Source organism: Scatophagus argus, chromosome 10 (genome assembly GCF_020382885.2).
Source record: "Scatophagus argus isolate fScaArg1 chromosome 10, fScaArg1.pri, whole genome shotgun sequence".
Taxonomy (NCBI): domain Eukaryota; kingdom Metazoa; phylum Chordata; class Actinopteri; family Scatophagidae; genus Scatophagus; species Scatophagus argus.
Genome location: NC_058502.1, coordinates 11,641,968 through 11,669,184, shown reverse-complemented (window position 1 = coordinate 11,669,184; position 27,217 = coordinate 11,641,968). Strand labels below are relative to the sequence as shown.

At 41.1% G+C, this 27,217-nt stretch overlaps 1 protein-coding gene across 3 annotated transcripts; it reads left to right on the top strand.

Annotated features, from left to right (window-relative positions):
- The first annotated feature begins 352 nt into the window (after positions 1-352).
- On the top strand, positions 353-22,407 carry crtac1b (cartilage acidic protein 1b). Of its 3 annotated transcripts, none has more exons than XM_046402749.1 (15): positions 353-565; positions 4,009-4,199; positions 5,410-5,606; positions 6,023-6,159; positions 8,786-8,942; positions 11,176-11,310; positions 11,418-11,560; positions 14,207-14,343; positions 15,519-15,601; positions 15,838-15,938; positions 16,038-16,206; positions 17,123-17,268; positions 17,950-17,992; positions 18,096-18,239; positions 18,520-22,407. In XM_046402749.1, exons 2-15 carry the CDS (start codon positions 4,015-4,017, stop codon positions 18,645-18,647), a joined length of 1,905 nt encoding a protein of 634 aa, XP_046258705.1. In that variant the 5' UTR covers positions 353-565; positions 4,009-4,014; the 3' UTR covers positions 18,648-22,407. The 3 variants fall into 3 exon arrangements, with proteins under 3 accessions (XP_046258705.1, XP_046258706.1, XP_046258704.1); XM_046402750.1 differs by having other exon boundaries at positions 353-746; positions 5,488-5,606; XM_046402748.1 differs by having other exon boundaries at positions 353-746.
- The last annotated feature ends 4,810 nt before the right edge of the window (positions 22,408-27,217 follow it).

Here is a 27,217-nt window from a genome sequence, read left to right as displayed (position 1 = left end):
TCAAAGAGTTTTCACCCGAAGTTAATGTGAAAACCCCGTAGAAATAATCTACTTCTGACACTGAAAAAAATGTACATCTCTGACATCTATCGCTACGCTTGTTTTATCCAAGCCTCCGATTGTTCCTTAAAGAAGGGGGGGGTGTACAAAACAAAATGTGTGGCCGCACGTGGATGAGGCAGGAGTCAAAGCATCCTAACCGGACGGAGGAAGCTCAGCATCCCCATCCCAGCTGCACCCCTTCTGTCGTATCATAATGAACACCTGGGGACACGCCCACCCACCGGTTTCCAGCTCTGTTATTGGTTACGTGTTTAAAACATCTCGCGAACGGTCCGGCGATTGGCTCAAATATCACACAAGTGATTTCATAAAGCAAATCTTTTGGAAGTTGTGTATAGGGGGATAAGTGGGGAAAACCCTTGAGATAACTGCGGCATCTACAGCACAATTAGCCGCCTTTGTCGCTGTCTCTCCCTCTCTCTCTCTCTCCCTCCCTCTCTCTCTCTCCTCGCTGTCAATCGCTGGAGGATTTTGTCGGGAGTTTCCGAGCGCCTCTGTCTCCGTGAGTACCTGAGTTTTGTTGTTGCTGATGCTGCTGCCTTCCTCCGGATTCAGGATGATCGCAGGCGCTCCGCTGGGATCTGCTGCAGAGAGAGAGGGAGAGAGAGAGAGCCGATAGAAAGTTGATCGCCGTCCTGCTCTGAACGCAACTTTCCTGTCAAAGAGCAAACCTTAAGTTCAGAGTAAGACGACGCCTGCTTCTCAGTTTTCAGTCAGATAGGATGAAGTACTGCTTTATACAAAGTGTGGGGAAAACAACTATCGATGAGCAGAAAGAAAAGCCTTTTTGTGCAAACACTCTGTATTGCAGCAATTATCCCTGTTTTTAAAATAATATCACGGTTGTGTTTTTCTTTTTTCATTTTCCCTCCACAGATTAGTTCAGTTTGTTTACTTATTGTTTACCACGGATTAGTTTAATTATTTGCTTTATGCTTTTGGTAAAGGCCTACTCAGTTATATTTGTGTATTTTATCTAATTTCATCTTTCAAAACTATTGAGATACTGTTAATATACATGATCATAAATCTAAAAGTTGTTCAGAGTTATACATCAGATGAGTGATAAATCCAAGAGATTAACTTTCTTCGCATTGCTTATCAATATAACTTATCGAGTGTGTTGTTGTGAAGCAGATGAGGTGTTATAGTGAGCTGTTGCTCTGTGTGTCTCTGCTGGAATAAGGAATGAGGTGTTTTACTGACAGATATTCACTGTGGAAAATGATGGATGCATGGAGCTTAACATTAATGGAAATTGTTGATTGTTCAGAGTGGCTGCTGAGTGTAATTCACTGGCACAGCACTATGTGTGTGTGTGTGTGTGTGTGTTATCTGCAGTGAAGGTGTCCTTCATAGAAAAGAGCTTCTGGAAGTGTGTGTGTTTGAAACTGAAGATGTTCCCGGCCCTTTGTCGCAGTGTTATCAGGATCAGAGTTGGGCTTGAACGCTCCAGAAAGCACATGCTGATGTTGCACGCTGTGGTAATGGCCTCTTATTGCCAACATAAATAACCACACTGAAAACATTTCTCGGCATTTTTTTTCCAGAGCTATTTCATGGTCTTTGACTGTTTTACTACAAATTACTTCATTTGATGCTTCCCACCAGTACTGTTATAGACCATGGAGATGTTACATCCTAAAATACCAATGAGTGTATGAACTGTTGTGTGAATTGTTGCTCAAGGAAAAGTCACATTGCAACTTTACTTGGAGATTTTACTGCAGTGGACGTGGGACAAAGTGACTATATGCCCTTGACTGGATAATACAGTATCCCATCATTTTATCAGGCTGATCCCCAGTGGTTTCAGACACTCATCTGTCTTTTTTTCTATATCCCTCCTCTATTTCGTTATTGCAGTTTGGCTGAATTGTTGGGAATATTTTATTTTTTCTGTTTCCAAATCGGCGATGAACTGAAATATGTCTGACGTCCTGGTGCAATATCAGGCTTGCAGCATTTTTTCTTTTATTCAACCAGGAGAGTCCCAATCAGATTAAGAATCTGTTTTTCAAGGGAGACCTGGCCAAGTCTGTCTACAGCATAAAAACAAATACTTACAGATGGAGATCACTAAGAGGAGACTGAATAAAATAAACAGGCTTGGTTAACTCACATTTCAAAAAGAGAAAGTTGGTAACCGTTGTTAAAAATGTTCTCAGGATTCTGCCTCTAATTCTTTCATTTTGGATTTAAAAACATTTATGAGATTAAGTTCTGACATGAGTTTCATGTCATTCTACAGCACAAAACACAAATGTCCTTTTTCTAGACTTTGTCTGGGCATTCAGTCCTGAGAGCACAAAGAGTCCTGCACTCTTCTGTGTGATTATTAGTAGTGTGTGACCATACCAAGAATGGCCTTATATACAAAGCTGTATATAGCCTATGTTGCCCAAAAGTCGATGGTTTTGTCCATTTTAAAGGGGATGCTAAAGGTGCATCTTCGCGTAAAAAGACATTATAAGAGTAAATCTTTTTCCAACAAACTTTTCTTTTTTACTTTTCAATATTCCTTATCCTCCTATTTTTAATTTATAGCTCACTGGCCCTATCTAACATAGACTATATGGGCAAGTCTGTAAAGTTGCCTTGTGTAATCTGGAGCTGCTCAGCTCATTTGTCATTACATCCTGCGCTAATGAGGAGAAACTGCCTCATCTTGAGCTTCCAGTGTTGTTAATTAACCCTTCTTGCTAACAGCCACAGTCTACATCGCTACCAGCCAGCGTTATCACTGCGCTGCCTGCCAGGAGAGCTAGCACTAGCCTTGGCCATATTTCTCCAGGTGTCAGCGGAGGTGCATCCTCTCTCTGCCGATGTGCTTTTGAGAGTATTACTCAAACAGCAATGTGGTTTTATCTTAAATTGAATTGTTGAGGGAGATGTTAAAGAGCCATACATCACCCGGACACAAGCAGCAGAAAAGGAGAATGTGCTGCATGGAAGCAGAGATGGGAATGGCTCAGTGGCATTATAGGCACAATGAGCGCCATGACGAAGGCTGCATCATAAATCCACAAGGAGAGCAAATCAAGTTGTCAGCTTATAAATGCCAGTTAGTGTGTGTGTGTGGTTGTGTGTGTGTGTGTTGTATGTGTAAAATTTTGCAGGGATCTTGAAGAGCGTTTTATTTTGGCCTTAGTGAGGTGACCTTCCTCATTCCTTTCTCCTCTCAGTCATGTTTCTATTGACTGAGGGGAGGGACCCCACCTGTCTACCTGCCTGCACTTCATGAGTCCATTGGATCAGTTCTTTTGTGTTCACTTTCTGTCTGCTGACCACTAAAAGGACAGATGTACATCACACTGCCTTTTTATCCAGAAATGAAAGCTTTACCAATTTAAAGTTGGTCACTGTCTCTGAGGAAACAGCACCTCGGGTTTGTTATATCAGATCATATTGGTTTCCTCTGTGCTCACTAGGCCTCTGGCTAATGCCCGACTCCATATATGGATTTTCTGTCCTGTATTTCCTCAGCCTGTCTGCTTGTGATGGGTTGTTCAGCTCTCACACTGCAGAATGCTGCTGATTGTGGTGGTATATCTTCATCTTTATGTCTGAGTAAAGCAGAAAGCTCTACCAACAATCTGCTGATGTTTGCCTCACAGTGGATTTGGAGATTTAGCAACAATGGCATGTGTTGCAGTCCGCCAGTGTATGACTTACAGTTTTTATTTGATTCTCATTCACCTCGACTGCCAGGACCAGTGTGTGTTGCAGTTCAGTCCAGTCAAAGAGTGTTTTGTGTTTATTTGTTTGGGACGAGTTGGATGTCAGCACCATTGTTCTACTTTTTTGTTCAGACTTAAATTATTGCTGCACTTTTGCTAAGCACATATGAAATTGTGAAGAAAAAGTGTGAGAGTTTTGAAGCTGCAGAAAGGTGAACAGCATGGTGGTAGCATTCTGGTGCAAACGGTGTGTTTTTCCCCTCAGGTGAGGATGTTGTTGTGGCTGGTTTTACTCCTGCCTACCATCTCCTTGGCTCAGCGATCGGAGCCCATGTTCTCATCTATAACCAAGACCGTCCTTCCTCCCGACTATGACAACAACCCCACCCAGCTCAACTATGGCGTGGCCGTTACTGATGTGGATGGAGACGGAGAACTGGAGATGTTTGTAGCAGGGTGAGAAAGGGGGTTGTGTAAAACAACATTTTGTTTCTCAGTTACTAAAATTTTTGTGAGTCCAATGTCCCTCATGTCCAACTGCTCTTTTCACAGTGTTTTAATCACTCATTTTGTTTTCATTAAGTGCAATTAGAGCAATTAACTGTTGAGTAATATCTAACACTAAACTGGAGGCTAAAAGTGTGATGTCATTGTCCAAGCTAAAGGTTGAAGACAAAGGCAAACGACTGAAAGACGAGAGATAGTAAGGGTGTCCTGAGGCTCACTCAGCTGATGAAAATGGATGTGATTGGATGGAGCCCCTATGATGGGAACATTTTGGCAAGCCTGCCTATATGCAGTGAAGCCGTAATGAATTTCCCAGTGCTTAACAGAATATAGATAGACCAAAATGACCCTGCTTAATAAATGTCACTTATCCAAGACATCCTATTCAGCAGGTATAATGGACAGGAGGGCATCACAAAACCTTACAGAGGATGTATTTAACTTGAACTTAGAAGAATTTTAAGATTGAGTGTTTTAGTTTTAATTACTTTTAGACTGCGATGTTAATGGTCAGAATAGTGAGCACTGTTGAGAGATCAGATTTTTGTCCTCCTTGAGGACTTTTTTATGTCACTGATCAAAAATATCTACTAAGGCAGAGTTTTTTAAAAAGCTTTTATGATGTAACGCCATAAGTCTAAAACATTTAAGAGGTTTTTGGAACCCAGATATTTGGGCATAATTTCATTTTGACCACAAGCTTCTGCTTCACCCTCCCCTGGAATAACAGTGATTGATTTAATTAGCACCCTGAAGAATTTGAGATTCATTCCAGTAACACTACAAACACAGCTAAGAGGTCAAGTAAAGAGTTAAGCTAAGAGTAAAATAAATTACTCGAACCATCCATGAGTGACATCAGTGATGGCCTTAAATGACGATCACTTGAGGCAATTTTTCAGACTTTCACAATACACTTTATGCATTATTTTGGAGTTTCCTAAATTCTCAGTGGCTTTAAAAATACAGTTTTACAAAATTCAGCAACATTTTTTTTGAGTAAGTTCTTAAATTAAGTAACATAATCATTGTTTTAATGATTTGTAAGCCACATTCAATACTCATAAATATTAGGCCAAAAGTGGCACTCCATGATTTAGGCTTGAAAATTCCTGCTGACAGTCTTATGTCACAACTTTTCTTTGGTGCCCATTGACAGTTATAATGGCCCAAACCTTGTGCTAAAGTATGACAAGGAGAAAAGAAGGCTTTTCAACATTGCCGTTGACAACCGCAGCTCCCCGTTCTACGCCCTGAGAGACCGACAAGGCAATGCTATTGGGGTGACAGCGTGTGACATCGATGGAGACGGTCGGGAGGAGATTTATGTCCTTAACACCAATAATGCCTTCTCTGGTACAGTGCATTCTTTTACACAAATGCATATAATTTCCTAAAAAAATACAGTGACACCTACATACTGTATATGCACACACTCACATAGGAGCTGTATCACTTTTCTCGTAAAGCAACAAAACAAGAGAATCAGTATGCAGATATTAACCTTATCTCATCCGAGTTCTCATCAGATAACAGATAAGGATTGTGCTGCTATTAATCAATCTGAGGGCTGTAGAGTACACACTGCCAAAACTGCAACACCTCACATCTATCTTTTTTTATAAAAATGATAGGGGTCATTTGCAGCCACAGCAACCTGCTCTTCTATTTCCAATCACCCACGGTTCTTGTGTTGCATAATGCCTCTTTACTCTCCGCACAGTCTTTGACTGAACAATCTTTACCTGAACTCTGCTTCTCTCCACATCAAGGTCGGGCAACATATTCTCACAAGCTGTTTAAGTTTCGTAACGGACGCTTTGAAGATCTGCTGAATGATGACATTAACGAACACAGAGATGTAGCCAACCGTATGGCTGGGCGCTCAGTGGCCTGTGTGGACAGAAAGGTACTACACACACAAACACACACACATTTGTAGATCCACACCACACATACACACAAACTCCCCAGAGTGTCTTCTGCGTACATGCATGAATGCTTCTGTTTGTTTACCAGTGATAACTCATGCCCTGCCTACGCCGCCCTTCTCAGCATGTGCTATGACAGTTCATTTGGGGGAATGGTGTGCCATTTTCTCTCTTCTGTCCATCGCACTAGTGTAATTACAGAAGCCAGGGCTCGTTTGTTTTATAGAACATCGTACGAGGGGAGGAGTGATGACTACACACTGCTGCTTTCTGCCCGTAGCGTTTTCTCTCTTTCTCTCAGTCTCTGTCCCATTGTTCTCTTCCTTCTTGCTTCCTTTCCACCTCCTTTACTCCTTTTTTTCTCTCTCTGACTGACACGCTTGCACTCATTCTTTGTTTCTTATCTCACACACGTGTGCAGTTTTCACTTCCAATCAGGGGACAGGATAAAGAAAGTAATAGCGGGAAGAGGACAGTAGGGATTACAATAGATTTTTTTTAACCACAGTCCCATCTCATTGAGCACTGATAGGTTGTGCAGCTGCCAGACTGATTGGAAAGATATTTGCTTTTAATGGCATAATGCTTTTAGAGGAAGCCAAAACCCTGATGTGTACTCTTCCATGCTTGTTCCAGCAGACTGATGGAAAGAGAGAAAAAACACTTCTTATTGCTGAGCAAGTTTTATTAGAACAGAATTGGAACAGCACCAGAAGGTTACATAGGCGAAAATCAAAGCATGCTATGTAGCCAGCTAGGCAGTTAATGTATTTGGTCTTGTTTACTCATAAATAAAGTGTTATCATTCAGAAAAAGTGGGATAATTAGTCATCCCGCTGTTTCATCCCTCCCAGTCTCCTTGAAAGTGACATCCCATCATTAGTCTTATACAAACTGATGAAGGTGACATATTGAGGGGTCTCACGCTGAACTGATGGATTGGTTCACTTTGCACTTTTAGGCAGGGGTGGAACTTCTGAAAACAAGTGGATTTTAAAAGACAGAATAATTGGTATACGGCTGATAAAAAGCACAATATACGTTTCGTTTGAAAGGAAAATTAGGTTAGGCAGGCAGCAGCTTATTCAGGCTTCTCAGTGATAGCTGTGAAGGCTGATGTAAAGGGCATGCAGTCACAAATGCCTGCACCAACATGCACTTCACAGGCATGCATGTCACACTATTCACACTGCAGATCTTAATGACAGAAATTAGCCTTGGGTGAAGACTTATTGAAAAATCGGTGACTTTTAAGTTTGTTAAGTAACTGCCAGTGGCCTTCGGGTCTTTCATTGTAGTTAATTCTCATTGTGTGTGTGAGTGTGAGTGTAACACACTCCTCGCACGTCAGTAGGCCATAATGTGATGCTTCATGACATTTACATCAACCAGGTTCATTTACTTTTCTTGTCTTGTGAAAATATAGTGAAGTTAACACAAATGGTGAAATTATGTTTAGGTGTGTGTGTGTCTGTTTATATATGTGCATGTGTTTGTATTGATTGAAATACGTTAGGCCTGGTGGGAAAGCTCATTGGAATCGGGTGTGTAGTCTATTAGTGTGGTTCCGTCTGTGAGTTTGTGTCTGCAGGGACTCTCACTGATAATGGAGTGTGAAATTAATCTCCAAAGGGAGGCAGAGGAAGGAGGAGAAAGAGAGAAGGCTGTGGAAAAGGGGGTAAAGGGTAGGAAACCGGGTAAAGGGAGATAAAAGGGGAAAGGAAAGGTTTCGCTGTGAGAAGGTGAAACTGTGTATAATACTGAAAAAGAAAGCAAAAGAATAAAAAAAGATGTCCACAAACAAACCTATTTAATCTTATGTAATTCTAATCATTATAATTGATTTTTTTTTGTTTGTTTTAGAATAAGAAATCAATTGACAATTTGAAATATATTACTCATGTGTGAACCTACAGAGAATTCAGCTTACTGTTTAGCTGCCTGGTCACAACTCAGCACTCAGCAGCAGGCAGCTGTTGTCAGCTAAACTCCCCCCTCCAAAAAAACAAGACCAGCACCAAACAGCAGCGAAAAGGCAGTGAATGCTGGGCAAAGATAATGATAATGTTGCTGTTTAACTGATGGAAATGAGCAGCTGCTTGTTTATCTAATTCTTAATTTATTCTTAATTTTAATTTATTTATAATTAGGTTTTAATAATATTATTATTATATTTCCCAAAAAGCCAAACATGTTTTGTCATCAAGCTCCAGGATTCCTGAATCCGATACAGAGGAGGTGAACGCAATGCTTTTGGCTGTGCTGAGAGCAGGGAAGGACTTTTTTTTGTTGTTGTTAAATCAGTCTCAATGTGTCTTTCCAGAAGCAGAAGAAGTGTCCTCTTTGCTGTTTTAAAATGCTCTGAGCACCAACAATTAAATCCCATGCAGCATAAATCTGAGAGACATATATTTCACAACCCTGTGCAAGAGGTAAAAAAATATAATTTAGTGAATCACGTGAGCTGGCTGTTTAAAGATGATTTATGAACTCACATCTTGCTGCAGGTTCTGCTTTCTCGTTATGCTAATTATATTAAATATATAAGCACAGTACATTAATAAATATATTCAGAAATGTAAACCATGTTTGTTTTCTTCTCAGGGTACAGGCCGTTATGCTATCTACATAGCTAACTATGCCAGCGGCAACGTGGGTCCTCATGCTCTCATAGAAATGGATGAGGCAGCCAGCGATCTTTCGCAGGGCGTCATTGCCCTCACCAACGTGGCAGAGCAGGCCGGAGTCAACAAGTTCACTGGTAGGTGTGAGGAGATTTCTGTAAGTGTGTGTGCGTGTGTGTCCCCTTACTATAAGATCATCATCCAGCACCACAGGACCTTCTGTCTGATTTATGCAGGCATTTGCAGAGGAACATGTGCTTGTTGTGTATACACCCACAGAGTCTGAAATATAGGACTTTAGTCGTTCAGCATCTGCAGGATCGGAGGCGAGCAAGAGAGAGCTGGAAGAGTGCCAGGTGAGAAAAAAAGAAAGAAAGAAAGAGAACGTGGTGAGTGTCAGAGAAGAAAGAGAGGACTGGTGAGCGAGGGCGAAGTGTTTGTGGGCTCTTTTGGCCCTGTCAGCTATTTACTCCAGTCAAAGTCACAGGGAAGCGAAGGACGGCGCACACATTCATCAGGCCAGCTCAATGGCCCAAAGATGGCACCTGTCACATCCTGGTATGGTTCCCCAAGACCTCCGAAGCTGTGAATGTAAGTATGTGGACAGCGCTACAGCACAGTGTACTTAATGTGCAACAGCTCAGTCGCAGTCAACCTGATCAAAGCACGCGGCACAAAGGGGAAGACAGCTGTGTTTTCTACAAAGGTTAAATGTTTGGGGCTTTTTTTGTTGTTGTTGCTTTTCAATGTTGACAGGAAGTTACTGCTGACAAAAAAGGAAGCAACAAGGCAACATTCTCTCACTGGTCATTTTTAATGGCCATACAGACATTTTTAATTGACATGTCACCAAAAATACATTGTGACAATCTTACATCATCCTCTCTTTAATTGATTTGATTTTCAGGCTTCTGAAAATTGGACATAACAGCCATAAAATTGTATTTATTCCTTTGAAAATAATTCAACTTTCTTTTCAACTTTTTTTTATCATAAACTGCCTCTCAGTTTATGGCCTAAAAGCCTAGCATTCATTTGCTGCAGTTTTCATCTCATCGACCATTTGTTGTATTTTTATTGTGAGCATTGTGTTCACCATCCTATCGTCTTAACTTTTGACTGTGCTTTTATTGTTTTTTAAAATCCCTCACAGCAAAGTCTCTTGAGGTACAATATGGGAAAACTGTAAAGAGGAATCACTTTGATTACAGTTGGAATTTAAATGCTTTTGAAACTGATGGCAACATTGATCATTAACTTCACACTTCAGCTCAGTTCCTTTGCTTGGATCAATACTTCACTTAACCCTGTGAAGGATACCTCCTTTGGTATAGAGGGGCAGGAGGACTATAAATGCCAAAATGAATGATTTTACCGTGATCTGTTCCTTTGATAATAGAGATTGTCACGAGCATAAAAAAAATGCTGCCACTGTGATACTTTATTGTAACCACTGAAAAGTCCTTGACGCTGCTGTCCAAGTAAGTTTAGGAAATGGGAGATGACTTTGTATTTGAGCATAACAGTATCAATCTTCATCATTGTGGATCTTTTTTTCTGTGCAGGATGTCGTCCAAACCACCGGGAGGGGAGGGGGGGGGGACGCAGAGTGGGCTGGCCCAGAATCGCTGTAAATGATGTACGGTAGATGGCTTTGTCATCAGACTGCCGTTAATCAGAGCAGAGGGACAGTTCAGTGAAGTTGTATATCTAATGGTTACATATCTCTGGAGGGACATTAGTGGTTTATGGCCATAGGGGGCAAGTGATATTTGTCTGAGCTGATGGAGCGGGCCAGTAAATCATGAGCGAGTCCTGACTCACAGCACTGACTCTGCATACTAGAAGGGCAATCAAAGCCCTTTCAACTCCATAATTATACTCCACTGGTCTCAGACGAGACACTCCAGTGAGACACTTCACTTTAGAGAATGTCATTGGAAAATCCTGGGGTGACAGTGAGAGATTGTTGAACAATCAAAAAGATCTTTTCACACGGAGAAAATTATTGTTAGTTTTTGGTTAATGCAAAAGTTTCTCAGCATGTGTCACGTCTTGTGTGTGTTTTTCTCTTGGTTTGCTCTCAGGCCTAGGTGTGTTTGTGTGTGTGTGTAGCCCATCAGAGTCAGTGTCTGTGTCAGCAGAAAGACTTGGCCTGCTTGGAGGAAATGGCCTGGAAAGACAGTAATGATCGCTCGTCGTTCACTTTTGTGATGGAGCTTATCTCTCCCCCTCTGTTCTCGCTGTTGCTTCACCTATCCTGCTTCCTTTCTTCTTTCTAAAATTCTCTCTTTACCCTCTTTTTTTTTTTTTTTACTGCCTAGTTCTCTCTTACTTCTGCGCCTCATCTTTCTGACTGTGTTTGAGCAGGAGGCCGAGGTGTCGTAGTGGGACCTATTGTCAGTCAAAGCCTGTCTGATGTGTTTTGTGACAACGAATATGGACCCAACTTCCTGTTCAGGAACAATGGAGATGGAACTTTTACCGATGTGGCGCAGCAGGCTGGTGAGAGGAACAGCTTAATATCTCATGGCCTTGAAGATCAGTAATCTAGTGCAAAAGCACATGGGATGGTTTATAGTTTAACAGAGTGTATTACCATATTCCTGTAGGTGTGGAGGACCCCATGCAGCATGGCAGAGGGGTTGCTCTGGCTGACTTTAACCGTGATGGCAAGACGGACATCGTCTACGGGAACTGGAATGGACCTCATCGCCTGTACATGCAGCTGAATAACCGCAAACAGAAGTTCAAGGTGGGCCTCAGTGTGTTTCCTGGGTGTTTTACAAGTCGTAATGCACACAAACGCCAGTGGAGACACAAAAACTACTTTAGGGTCTCAGTATGTTTTAAACAAAGATGGTCTTTTGAGGCAGATCAAAATGAGGATATGTGCACAAAGTTTCAGATGCACACATGATAATATGATGAAAGCAGTTGTATGATGAGCGTAAAAGGGGAGTTTTAGAGGAAAGTATAAATTCTAATAACTTTCACACCTTACTAGGCCAGACAAATTGCTACAGGAAGTGGGCATCATAGTCTAATTGCTAGTTTTGGAAAGTCACAAAAATCAGATGCAGTCAGATGTTGCAAATACATATCTTGTATCTTGTTGAAATTGCAAAATAATCAAAAGTAATTAAATTCATAATTTAAATACATTGAATTAAAATATTCTCCATCTCCAACTTCCACAAGGAAGGTTTCTGATGCCATTAAACAGTCTGAGAAGTATTTGTTTGAAGCATACTGAGGCCTTGTTTTACTAATTTATTAAATGGGCAGTTGATCTAAATTACAAAATAAACAAAGAAAGCTTCTGTAGTCTTCCTTCAAATGATTCCCCTCTCAGGATATCAGGCAGGACAAACGATCTACGAGGCTTTTAGAGCGGGATCTTCTTCTTCTCTCTCCAGAATCAATGACTAGCAGCACAAAGACAGCAAATCTCACCCATTAGCTGCGTGAATCACAATTATCTATGCTAACCAATGGCTAGTGAATTAGCACTTGTCAGTGCCGGCCCGCTTTTGGATCGAGTGGGATTTAAAGATTGACGGGCGGTGATTTACTAAGTCAACCACAATCGACAACTCCTGTGAGACAGCCACCAGCGAACATGTGTTTGCCTAGTACAGTCAAGAGCCGCAGAGACAGAGACGAGCTCTGCTGCTTGTAAATCTGTGGAGGTTACGTGCTTGGTGATCTATCTGTCAGCACCTGAGCTGCATCTTTTACCGATGAGATAAACGTCACAAGAGACATATTTATAGGGGTCAGATAAGGGGTTAATGTGTGATGCTTGCCCAGAGTGGATTCCATCAGTTTGCCACACACACACACACACACACAGACCCACAGAAGACAAATTGAATTAGCTTGTCAGTGTTTTTTTTTTTTTAAACCAAGATTGTTAAATCACAAGCCCACAACACATTTAAGACCCTTTTCCTGCACACAAGCTGACACTCCTGCTAGCCGTGTTGACCTTTGGCATGCATAATGAAGCTGTTGTATCACTCCAGTAAACCGCTAATTAAATTGGGCTGAAACAGCAGCTTGCCTGGGTAGTGGAAAATGCCGATTAGGCCTGTTTGTGCTTAATTAAAATCTATTGCCCAGGTTTTCCCAGCAATAGTTTTAACACGTACACACATGCGAAAACATACCCATGCATATCTGTTATGTATTTAAAGAGAAGAAAAAGGTCCCAGTCAGAAGTTTTGCTTCTTCAGAGCATGTATATGCATGCATAAATTTCCATTTTAATATGGTAACGTGGATCGTTTTTTTCTCAAACGTTTTCCTACAAATCTCTTGTTTCTATTCTTTGTTTTGGTCAGAGCCCCTTTCTTTTTCCACATGGTACATCTATTCATCCACCTCGTGAGCGGTTAAATTCAGAACTGTCCCTCCCTCTCTCGTGGCCTCAGTTGGCCATCCCCTCTCCTTCACCTGAGAAGCAGAAGGTCACTGTTTGCCCTCCCCCCACCAGCTTTATGAGCCTTATAATTAAAACAGGGAGTAAATACTGGAGGGAGTCAAGGGCTGCTCTATAACTGTTCCCCGACTTATCGCCGTGTCACCGAAGTGAGGAGATATCTGCAACTTTTTCATGCAAAAACTCCTCTGCTGAGGAGACTTTTTTCGGTCAGGGTAGCCACAGTCTACTTTTCTGATGCCAGAGGATGTCAAAAAGGCCTTTGTTCTTGATCTTTAGGCTTTAGATGAATTTCTTTGTCTGGGTGACTTACAGTCAGGCGACAAATAAGTGGACTGGATTATTGATGGACATGTTGTCTGTTGACCTTATGGCCTTCGTGTTATGGAAGTGTCTTTCCAGCTATTGGCTCACGCTAGCTTGTCGACAGATCAGACAAAATACTGAATTGCATTTGATAGAATTTTAAGCTATGCTGTCATCAGCATGTCAAATAACAAAAAGGACACTTAATGTATGTATTGCTGCATGTATGGAAGTGTTACACTGTTACTAAATAAAACTAAAACCACCTTTTATCCCAAAAAGGCATTAATAAATAGTTAAAATTGAGCTGCATTCATTCAATAAAAAAGAACACAATACAAAATCACATGAATCAGAGGAGAAAACCAACACGTTTAGGTTTGATGGAACTATGCACAAATATGTTATCAGCACAGCAATAAGGACACAGTGTGTGTAGCAGAAAACCTGCAGCTCAGTTAAATTCTGTGATCAACATGTGGTTATAAATCATCCCATGTGTTCTGTGATCGCCGCTGCTGCTGAATTTTCTAATTTGTTCTGAACTTCTGCTTCCAAAGACATACATACAGAAAAGGTGTGTGTTTAGTGTCTGTGCATGGACATGTTTGTGTGTGTCAGTGATTTACCATACACTTGATTTATTCTCAGGACATAGCATCCCAGAAGTTTTCCATGCCGTCTCCGGTTCGAACTGTCATCGTTGCTGATTTTGACAATGACAACGAACTGGAGGTCTTCTTCAATAACATCGCCTACAGGGGTCCTTCTGCCAACAGACTCTTTAGGTACACACACACACACTGATATATACATTCGCAGATGTTGTACAAGTATGAGAGTAAGTTTAATAGCAATTTGGTGATGAGCTTAATGAGCTACTCTTGTGCCTTGATTTAATATTCTTAAAGTGGTCTTCGGAGCTGAGAAGAATTTAAAAATCCCAGCCAAGGATACTTATCTCTGGCATCCCGCCTCCTCCTCCACACATGAATGAATCTTTCATTAAGACAGTTTTAGGTCTCTTTTTGGCTCAGGGTTTAGCTTCCTCTCTAGATAATATTAATGAACTCAGGTCTCAAAAATGCAAGATATGATACATATCAGTTGTTAGGACTTAATAAAGAATAAACTCATCCTGTCTGAATAAAAATCTGATCTGGCATGTTTTTCTGAACAGGATGCAGAAGTCATGATGAATGTTGCCATGAGCTGGTGGGTCAATTCATACTGAATATCAATAATCAGTGTAAGCCCCAGAGATTTCCTGGATCAGAATATTCCTGCACGCCAGCTCACTGGAGGAGAATTTGTCTTTCTGGACACGATGAAGGTCTGACAGGGGTCACTGCTCCACAGCCTGTGGCTCTGCCGTTGTCTAATGTGAAGATGAATCAGCTAATTTAACTCTGCTCTCTGGCACTGGAAAAAAAAAAAAAAGAAGGCTCAAACTATTGTTCCCAAACTAATTAATTCAATACAACTAATCAATATTTAGCTGAGCTGAGAGATTTAACAGCCGGGATCAGCACATTATTGCACTGTTAAATGCAATTATAACTTGGATACAGAAATACTATGTGACTAAATGTACATGGCAGCTAGTAACGTGCGTGATTTCTTTGAAAATAAGTCAAATTTTAAAGTACAGTTTAACCAAAGTGACTTACAAAAAAAAAATACAATTACAGTAAGACAAGACAAAAATGCAAAAAGTGATAATAACAATAATAATCCCTTATTGAAGTAGAAATACCACACAGCAAAAATACTGCAGTGTGAAACTACTGTCAGCAAGATTTATTAAATATTTCCCTCTGAAAATGTAGTGGAGTAAAAGTATAAAGTAGTACCTCACACTTGAACGTAACTTAGTTCTATACTTGAGTAAGTGAAGTTGGTTATCTAGTAGCCAAGGTATTCAGGTTTAACAGTGACAATTACTGTGATGTTGATGTGACAGGGTGAGCAGGAGAGAGCATGGAGACCCCCAGATAGAAGAGCTGAATGTTGGGGAGGCATCAGAGCCTGAAGGACGAGGGACTGGTGAGTGTGGCACAGCATGCTGCTCTCTTACAACTCAGCATCTGCTATTCCAACATCTTACCATGAGGTGGCACCAGAGCTCCACCTGGATCTGAGTTCTCTCATGTGCTTTCTAAGACTTTAGTTCCATAACTGCTGATGCATTATGTGCATGTTTCCCAACATGAGGATAATAAATGTTATGCAGACTGGTTCCTGATGTGTTTAGTTGCCTCATTACTCTGATGGCTCTCCAGGAGCTGTAGCCACAGACTTTGATGGTGACGGCCGTCTGGAACTGCTGGTATCTCATGGTGAGAGTGCAGCACAACCTCTCTCTGTCTACAAAGTCAACCAGGTGAGTGTTTGGAAGACGTCTCAAAGGCTTCAGCATTAGTTTGACAGTGTAATCTTAACCCAACACTTTTTGGGTTTTTTCATTCCGTCTGTGCCTCAGGGCACCACTAACTCCTGGCTGCGAGTGATTCCCCGGACCAGATTTGGTGCTTTTGCCAGAGGAGCTAAAGTGGTGGTGTACACCAAAAAGACCGGCCCTCACACACGCATCATCGATGGTGGCTCAGGGTACCTGTGTGAGATGGAGCCTGTTGCCCACTTTGGCCTTGGTAAGTTTTTATTTCGTTTTTTAAACTGGTATTCGTATTGAACCTTTTAATGTTAGGCCTGCAACACATGATTATACAGTATAATTAGGAATTATTTTTTTAGATTAACCAGTTTTAGTATTTCAAAATGTCCATCAGTTTAACCCACAACTTAAAGCCCGACTTAGCTTTACAAAAACACAAAATAGGGGAAAAAACAGCAAATTCCCAAATCTGAGTCACTGAAAATGGACAGAATGAGCTTTTACAGAGAGTTGGACTGAGAAGGAAAATGAAAGCTCCATGTGGAAAGCCTTGTTTTAATATCTCCAGCATGATTAGACACCCATGGGAGACTAAGTTGTCTACAAAATGTGGACAAAATAGAGCGAGATGCGGGACAGGTGTTGCAGCTGAAGGCTGACCTGGAACCAGCTCCTTCTGAGCCCAGAGGACTGTCAGTTGGTCATCCAACCCTGGTACCTGGAATCTGATCCAAGCCTCGATCATCTCTGGAGGCCTTCAGTTTTAATACCTGATTACTTGTAACGCACTTGTCCACACCATCAAGGTGTCAGAACAGACCACCACACTTGCAAACTGGTAGAAACGTGAGATAGACACTAAATGACAAGGTGTCATGCGGGTGCAGAACAGATGAAATATTCTTTGGCTCTCAGGCAACACACCTGCTGTATAGATCACTGTCTGGCATGGTAACTCAAGATCTGTTTACATTAGAAATGCCACTGTAATTAAGGGCTGCAGAGGCCCACTGCAGAGGGGCTTTCTCTGTGGCTGATTAAAATAGTTAATGGGGAGGAAGGAGAAAGCTTCATAAGACAACACCATGATAACCTACAGTATCTACTGAACTGTGTGAGGCCTTGGGAACCACTTAAGAACATATGAATGTTCCTCTGTGTGGTCTTACCAGGTAAGGATGTGGCCACCAATGTCGAGGTGTACTGGCCAGACGGGCGTTCAGTGGCTCGACCCCTGGAACCTTCAGACATCAACTCGGTGCTGGAGATCCACTATCCAAGAGATGAGGAGGAAGTCACTCCTACTGTGGAAATAGAGGTACAGCAGTGCTTCACAGTAATCCAAACTTTTCATTGCCTAAGAATTTGTTTTTATTGTTATGCTTTGTGGCTTAGCTTCTATGTGTAGAATCTTAAAATAATTACACATAAATTTATAATACTACTATCAAATAGGTTGGCTGAAACAACAGACACACAGACTACACAGAAAACTGCTCAGGGGCCTCGAAAACTCCAGGCTTACTAGTTTTAAGACCTTGATTCTGTGAGTTTTGTATATTATTGCATACTGCAAAATTAATTTTGCAGACCGAAACCCCTATGTGGTTAATCTTGCCCTGGAATGACCTCACAAATTTCCACTTGCATTGTGTAATTTTTGAAAAAGAAAAAAAAAATGCTACAAATCAGTGACAGTTGTCTCAGCAAGGTTTTGGGCCTCTACAAATATCCAGGACTGTAACAAGGTTCACTGACATAGATTATCCGGGTCCCAGCAAGTCTAACGGAGGGATAAACAATGTTTTTCCAAATATTTCATTATAGGATAAAGGTGATCACACAGAATAACTCTGTGCCCCAATCTGAGCGGAAGCAGCAGGATTAGTCATGTTTGTCCACTTATTTAATCAGCTTTTTCCTTTATTTGTCACATGTCTGTAATCACATATAAAAAACGAAAAGCATTGTTTCTAATTAGACTGACTGTGTCTTACAGTGCGGTCAAGGGTTTGCCCTGAATGAGAATGGTCGTTGCACAGGTAAGCTGCAAAGACACGTGTTATCCTCCCGGAATATCCTTTTGTCCCTGTTTGATTTCCAGACAAAAAGTGTCTTTCCTCCCCTCACCTACACCTCCCTCAGATGAAGATGAGTGTACCCAGTTCCCCTCTGTGTGCCCCTCTGACCGCCCTGTCTGCACCAACACCTATGGCAGTTATAAGTGCCGTGCCAAGAGGAGATGCAACCAGGGCTTTGAGCCCAACGATGATGGGTCCGCCTGTGTGGGTGAGTGGTCCTGGCAGAGTCAGAGTAGACTTAGCTGGATTACCAAGATCAGGAGAACAAAGGAAGCACTGCCAGAGAACGAGATGCTTTAAGCTGCCTTAATTACTCTGGTTTTGAGTAAAGGCTTAGAGGTGCTAACATTCCTCTGGCCGTGTCCCCTCTCTGCACCCTGCTGTCTTGCATGACTAACTGCCCCATGTGAATGAGCTCTCTTTCAGCCATAAAGACACAGATGTTGGCTAACGTTTCCATGCCCCCTGTTTTGCCTCTTTCTCTGCAGCCCAGGTGGCTTACTTTGGAGGGACGCGGTCTTCTGGGGAACGCAAGTGGTCGGGCCTTTCTTTCTGGCTGCTCTCCATCTCTGTGCTTCCACTTGTTTCTGCCCAGCTCCAAACCGGACTACTGTAGCTGTCGCCATCTTCTCCCAGTCCTAATTCTCTCCACTGCTAAAAGGGGGGAGATGTACAGAAACTCTCGAAGCAAACTTTTCACTGAAACATCTAGTCCTCCTTCTCCTCTGGGGACCTCTGCTATCTTTTGCCACCAGTTATTGACAGTCTTGCCTCTCCTCATCGCTGCTTTGTGTCACCTCTTGGCTCCCGGCCCCCTCTGGACTATAAAGAAACACACAGGGAGCATGCTCGCTGGGAGCTACGGGGTTCAGAACTAACTGTGTCACACCCGCAGAGCCCTCACGTCATCACCTGGCACTTATCTTAGTGGGACCTGGACTGAGGCCAAGTCAATAAGTGGAGCCGCGGCATATAAACTACTGCTCATTCTGTACAGTAGACAGATCTACTGACGACACAGACCACATTCATTAGAGACACGCTGAGGCCCCATCTGTATCTCCACAATGCCACCATGTTAATCCTTACAGTGTCACTCTCATTCTGATTATGGGCTTATTGGGATGCTGAGGAACCCCAGGTCTCTAAGCTTTAGTCCCTCCCTGTGTGTGTGTGCGCGTACCAGGCAGTTGCATAGAGAAACATATGCCAGACCATCTGTTTCTGATGGAAGGTTACATTTTGTTACCTATGAATAATACAACAGCACAGTGGAGAACATAAATACACTTGTATGTGCGTGAAACAAGCAAATTTTATGATTTCAAGTACAGCGTTAAGAAGGTGCACTTGAACTCATGACTAATTTGGCAATTTTTAAATAATGTCAATGTAGAGCTTAAAGTTGTAAATATTAAATGAGCTTCATCTTATAATATTTAGACCTAATATTAACCCCCGAATTCACTACATTTATTGACTTATTTTCCCATTTGAATTAAATAATGGGCAGGTGAAGACAAAAGAAGACAAAAGGATTTGCATTTTGTTGGACTGGAATTTTTCTGAAATGAATGAATGTTCTTGAAAAACACCTAAAACAAAACTTACCAGTCCATGTAATGTAGTGCTTGTGATGTTTCACGTTACTGTCACCATAAAGGTCTTAAAAGATTTGCAAATAAATCTGCCATAAAAAATATGTCATAACGTTTAAATTCTACACTTTTCAAAATTTTAAGCATGGCGGCTTTGCTTATTTAACAAATTTTAAATCTTTGCCACACAATATAAAACTTTGAAGAATAAGGATGGTGATATTTAATATTTTTGGAATAGTTAATAAAAAACGAAATCAACCAGGCATTAGTCAGCCTCTCAAAGCCTTCTAACTTCCCTGCTGTCTCTGCGGCACTCGGAAGCACCTCCTGCATTACAAATGAATTCATGTTTTAAAATTCGGTTGGGAACAAACAGGAGTAAATTGTGTTTTTGTTGGGTTCATTATTTACAGCTGCAGGACTGTGAACGTCAGATTGATTCAACGTAAACTACAGAGCTCAAACGGATCATAATTAAGGGATCTGTCACTCAGTGCAACAGAGTGGCCCACTGATGTGTTTTTAATCATGTTTGAACAACTGTGGATGTAATTTATTTCCCTGAGGCACAGAGGAATAAATGGTATCAGGCGTGTACACACAGGCAGTGCTTGTTAGTGGGATTGGCTCATTTTGGAATTTGGGCTTTTTAGAGAATTTGTTAATGGCAAGAAAAATATAAAATATCACCATAGTTATGGACAGACACACACACACAAACACACACTCACCATTTAAATGAAATAGAGATCAAGCCACACACACAAAATTCCAAAGTTATGGATATTTGGAGGAGCTTTGATTTTCTAAAGCAAACTAAACCTCACTTTTCCTCATTAATGTGTGTGAGGTGATGCTTGTTTTCCCCTTATGTTTGTGGTTTCACACAGTGTTCATGCTGAAACTCTCGATATACTGCAGTAAAATACAGACAGCACATGGAACCTTTCACGTTTTCCTTTCACACTTGTTGCCACATGTCTCTTGAAACTTTTTAGGAAATTAATAAACATTTTGGCAGAGAAGATGAGCAAAAAAGTGAAAACTTCATGTCCTCACGTTGACAGCATGCTGACCGACAGATATTTGCCTCCACATTATTCTGCAGGGGAGCATCAGTTCTGTTCTCTGCAATCCCAGTGCAGAAACTAGGCAACACAACTCCTAACTTATCCAGCCTCAGACCACGATCACTGTCACAGCAGGGGATAGATTCATCATCAAGTGCTGGCCTGTACAGTCCTCAAGAGCAATGACTGTGTGTGTGTGTGTGTGTGTGTGTGTGTGTGAGAGAGAGAGAGAGAGAGAGAGAGAGAGATTCATGGATTTCTCCCTATTCACTCGCTGAGGCAAGTGTTATATATTTTTTGGACATTTTTAGCTAAAACCTCACACATTCCATTTCAGATACAGCACCAAACTCGGGCCCTTGACATCAGTCCCCGAGCCTGCTAATGAGTTGGACCCAAGCCACAGATGCCACCTGTAAATAACATTTCAGCTGAGATTTAGAGACTGAACTTATTCTCTGTGAGACATTTTTAATGAAAACTAAGAGGCATCGGAGCATGAAAAACTAATAAACAAACGATGATGGATGTGTTGAAGCAATTAAAATTACTCACCACGGATCTTTGTTGGATCCACGCTGACGATGTTGTCATGCTATCTGTGTAAGCCAAAGAATCTGTGGAGAGTGAGAGTTACTGAGGGTTCAGCAAGATCATGTCCACTCCGGTTAAATGTATGAATATGTTAGTTCAGACATTGTCAGCACACAAAAAGCTGAGGTTGCTGTAAAGATGTTATTAAAAGGACAGAATGAAACTGTTTTTTGTAGTTTGAATCACACTTTTGGGTCAGACCTGACAGACTGATATGTAAGCTCACAGTTTGCATGAACAATAAGATCCACAAGCTGTTTATCAAAATTGCACGCTTTAACTGGACATACAGTTGTTCTAAACCTATTGCTCATTTTCTCCTACTTGATCTCCACAGTTCTAATAACAATGTAGTAAAGTCATGGTTGTGTGAGTCCAGTTCGTTTCTCTTTCTGTAAATGTGTTGAAATGGGTTGTGGTATTATTTGCAAACAGAGAAAAGCATACCACAGAAGACTGCTGGCTAGCTCTTAATTGAGTGCACATGCAACATGAAAGTCAACACACTATGTACAGTATTTACTGTGTCTGCTCTGCCCATTCAAACACCCAGGGAGTGTCTGGAAATCACAGTTCTCACAAACACATAAGACTAAATTCAGCTTTTCTGTGTCCATTGAAACTGGAGTTTATTCAAAGCATGAGGTAATGCTGAAGAAAATAAATGGTACACATTATTCACAGTTATGCATTACTTTGCTCAACTGCTTTAGACATACCTGGAAGAAGAATTTCATTTTTGGGGGAGATAGAGAGGAAGGAAATGACTAAAGAAAGGTAAAAAATGACCCGTTATCAGTAATTACAATAACAGAAAAGACTCCACAAAGGACAAGGTAAGCTTTAGGCAAAATTAAAATGGGAAATGTAGCTGAACAGTGTCACTGAATGATGTCTAACGACCTGCATGAAAGATGCTTTGTGTGTGTGTGTGTGTGTGTGTGTGTGCGTGCGTGTGTGTGCGTGTGTGTCTGGCATGGTCACAGCATTGTTTGCGTCCCAGAGGCTCCAGCTGTGTTTCTTTCTGCATAAATGAACTGCAAGTGGAGATGTCCCTGTGAAGAATAAAACCTGGAACACAATGCTCAGAGTGTGTTTCAGGGGAGTTTGAACCAGTGTGTGTGTGTGTGTGTGTGTGTGTCTGTCGGTGTGCAGCCTGTTTGCAGGTGGTTGTGTCCTTCATGTGGAAAAATAATCAAAATGCCATTTTTTGTGCTTCAGACCACTAAAACAAAATGTCCCACAAACAGCCATTACACAATACACACACCATGAGCCAGTCGCAGACAGTAAGAGAAGACAGATATAGAAGACATGTTAGGAAAATCTTTTTGCTGCATATGAACGACCAGGAAATAGGAGTGGAAAGAGAGCAGCAGAAGAAGCTGGATAAATGTGGAAGTGTACTCTGTAGGGGTCATTTTTTAGCTGCAGCAAGAGAATAACGATATTTAATTTGTTTTTAGTTTTGAGAAAATGAGCTTGTCATTGGTGCAAACACCCAAGCAGATTTTTCTTCATGAGCAGCGTAATGCTGTGTGTGTGTCCGTGTGTAGCTTGTCTCTTGTGTGTTTGGGCCATGAGTCCTTATTCCAGTAAAGATGAATTGGGGATCATTGCAGCCTGAGATAAAATGAATGCTTCATCAACCCTGTTTATAACTGCCCGAGCACACCTCAAGTCAGTTGATTTCTATTTATTTGACTAATTTACCGGACCTTAAAACAAGTTAATGATATTAAAGTTGAAGTAGATTAACAGCCACTTGAGCATGAACAGTATTGCACACAGATGGCTGTTAAGTGGGTTGTGGGATGTCATAGTTGCGACTAATTTCAAAAAGATGTTCTCAAATGCATTCTCTTTCTTTCATTTTCTTTACTTCAGTGTCACACAAGGTTAAAACAATTGAACTGTTGGGTAGAAGGCAAATAATTCTGGCTTTCATTTCTATCCTTTATAATAACATTACACTCAGTAAAGTAAAGTAACTTCTGAAGTCTGGGAGCATTGCTACAAAAAAGTGTGAAGCTCTGACAAGCAGAAAACACGAGCAGTCAGAAAAACTGTGTGCAAGCATAAAGTAAAGCAAGTATAGGTCAAAAAACTAAGTTGTTCTGTAATTATTCATTTCAGAATTTGCCTTTAATCTTTCTTCCAAATAAAGTGTGTTAAGTTATACTGTTTCAAACCTGTGGTCGTCAGACCTCTCGTATATCTGGCCTTGTTGGGCTTCCTTTTAATGATGTTGTTTCCAGATCTCAGCAATGAACTTGTTGAGTGTTATTACTGTTTATGACTTTATTTCGAATAAAAGCCATAACTACAAACATAAGTCTGCCATTCACCTGACTTACAAAGACATAAACATGCAAACTCTGCACAGACAAGCTGCAGCTGGAGCACATGGGTCAGTCTTGATTTGAGGCAGCACATCAAACTGCTGGAACACTTTATTTTTTTACTTTATTTTAGACCAACCTAAAAAAAAATGAAAAAAAGCTGTCATTAGCAGAGATTTATTAAAAGAATTGAGCATACTATAAATACTACCTTCTTGGATTTCTTGTTTAATTTCAGGTCAGTGCTGCTTTCAGACAAAATAAATCTGTATTTGGATACTGTGAAGTTACTGTGGGCAGACTACTTTGTATAGCCAAAGGTGCAATAGTATTTAACGTGCTTCACGCTTCATGTGATTCTGAACACACGTGTATGGAAACACAACATGCACATAAGCTGTTGAGCTACACAAATAATATATCTGGCTTACTGAAAAGGGAGTCTGCCATACTGCCATTCATCCAAACACCAGGACAGATGTTGGTCATCACAATGGACAGACATTGTCAGACATTTGGCTTTGGGCCTTGTGTTTGTTGTTCGTGAAGAAACTTGTTCTCTGTCAGCCTTCATCCTCGTTTCTGTTCGACATTCTCAAAGCAGTTAAGAGCGCAGCGAGTGACACAGCAACATTTATTTGCCTTTAGCAACAGATCTGAGGAGAACGACACACTAACCTCTGTCTCACAGTTAACCAAGGTGATCAGAAGTGACATTTTAATTGGAACCACACGTTTCCAGAACCTGACGGTGAGCATTGAGTTTTTATGTGGCATTCAGGGCTCTACTTGGGTGGAGGTCCCACGGTAAACGCAACATACATGCTGTCAATCACGCTGAGGTTCAGTAAACTGAGCGGATATTCATGCCGAAGTCCACAGCACATATCATATATCAGCGTGCCCAAAACACAAAGAGGACAAATCCTGCAGTTTCACCTCATCATTTGAAAACAAATTTTGAAAGTCAGGCATGTTCATATAATAAGCCAAAAGGGTCTGTGTGTGGGTGGGATTTTGTATACAGAATGTTTTGAACAGAGGAGCAGCAGTCTCTGTTTGTTGCAACACAGCAGTATAATGCACAATCACAAAGGATTTAATGCACCATCATAACTCACCGTGAGCTTGAATTTGGACAGATGTGGATGGATGTCTGGTGGGCCCGAGTGAGCACAGCCAGTTGAGTTTTAATGCCTCATGAGACTCTATGGTAGACTGCCAGGATCAGAAATATTATTTCATTCGACTGAATTCCTGTATTTGGTGGGTTTTTTTTGTTGTTGTTTTTTTAAAGTTTTTGTTCAGGGAGCCGAAGTGTACTTGTGTGTGTGAGTCACAGATGTGTCAAGAGCGGAATACAACAGAGAACATCCTCCTCTAATGTCACTAGAGGCCAAACGTTTTCTGAAGCCAAGAGCCTCCCCTGTAGGACTCCCTGTTTGATGCATTACATGCAAGCACACAATTGTAAGCTTCACTATAATGACTGCTCTGCGTCTGCCAGGCACCGCTGCCAGTCAAAATATTTTTGGATCACAGAGGCGGGTGGGATACTGATTTTTCTGTCATTTGTAGGAATAAACATTTTAAGCGATCTCTACCAGAAAGTGACTTTTTTTCCCCTATTCTGGCCAATCGTGAAAAGAAATTGCAGACCACTCTTTTCTGTCGAGAGAACAAGAAGTGAAAGAACAGGAAGGGAATGGAGGAAGTAGAATGGACAGGAAAAATGTCCTGCAGCCAAAGCAAAAGGAATTTTAAAACTTGAAAACTCAAAACAATTGCAACAACAACCTGCAGCAGGAGGCAGAACAATTTTTTTTTTCTCCCCAGGAACAAAGGAGGTCTGTGTAAAGGGAAAGAGCAGCTTGTTAACGTGAGACTGACCTTTCAGCACAGGTGTTGAGCTGTTTCTTCACTCCTCTGCTGTCTTTGAGAAAATATCAGTTCACCCTCACCGTTCCTCCTCCTCCTCCTCCTCCACCTTTATTCCTGTGATCTTCACCAAGCCTCAGTATCTGTCAGAACGTTATTGCTAATGTTTTAGCCTTATGAGCAGGCTATGATGGATCGACTGTACACCTCTAATACACATGTGCACACACACACACACACACACACACACACACATACCCACAGACAGAAAAAGCAGTCACCCTTGCAAAAAAGTGTTCAATGAAACAAGTGCTTTGAGCCTGCGTTAAAAGATTTGTTGGCCATTTGAGGACAGTTCAAAAAGCATTCACACATCATCACCCTATGAACTTGATGTGGGCAATTTACACATCTAGCAGACATGAAACAACATTATTATTCATCTGGAGTTGTGTTTCTGTCCACCCGATGAATTTAAGTCCAACGTTCCATTAAAAGTTTGCTTTCGCATTGTTTTGATCTCCACACCTCCTGAGGGAAAAATCTGACTCTTTTAGCTGCTTAAAATGCTCCATTATGTCTGTCAGCTACACACTAAGATGGCCTGTCTGCTGTTTGGTGGGGAGAGGGTAGCTTACAGCAGAGGTTTTCAAACTGAGGTGTGCCTCCCCACGAGGAGCACGGAGGGAGAGACATGAGACATTCAGAGAATACGTTTATCTGCGATGTGGATGAAGGTTAAATAACAAAAAACATCTGCAGACATGGGGACACTGTGGCCACACTGAACTCTGAAAACAATTATTGTGATGATGAAGGGTTGATTAGTTACAGGCAATTATGCATTAGTCACATAGCTGTTGTAAAATTATTTGGTTAGTGAAATTCATACTGTTTACAGAAATTGATCTATTTGTGTTTTGTTCTGGTTTTGGTGTTACTTGATACAAACCAGAAAAAACAAAAATTTTGGTGATCCTTGAGGCAGATTTGTTGCACAACAATTTCAATATCTGCTTTTCTCCCTCATGTATCATCTCAGGGTGGGAAACTATTAAAATCATTGAATAAAAACATGAGCAAATACAAACAAAAATCTACAACCTTGCGAGTTTAAAGCTGCTCTAATCAATATTCTCATTTTATCAGTGGGTCACATGACTAAATGTATGTGACAGGATTGTTTCTAGCCACATTTCAGCGATCTTTCAGTTCACTGTTGCAGTTTTAAAGCCTTTGGGCAACTCATCGCTGTGGTTTTCCCAAAAGAAAGAAAGAAAGAAAAAACCTTTACTAAACCAACAGTATGTAACCTTTCTACCACCAACAAAGACAAAGTTAGCGACCAGCTAGTGAACAAAGTGGAGTATTTAGCAGCTGATGAGACACATATTTTCCCAAAATAATCAATGAAGATCAAAACAGAGCCAAAGAAGTGCAATGAACTTAAACTTGTTAGGTGGCCAAAACAATAACTCCAAATGAAAATTAATGCTGGATCCATGTATGGTATGTTTAAATAAGCAGATATGTGCTTATATAATTGCCACATCAACTTAAAAAGTGATCATACTGAATGTTGTTTACAGTTTGTTCTGCTGCCCCCAAGTGGCCAAAACACCTAATTAATTTATGCCACATGCAGACTTTATCCACAATGGGGAAAAAAAAAAAGAAAAACATTTAAAAATAATAATAATA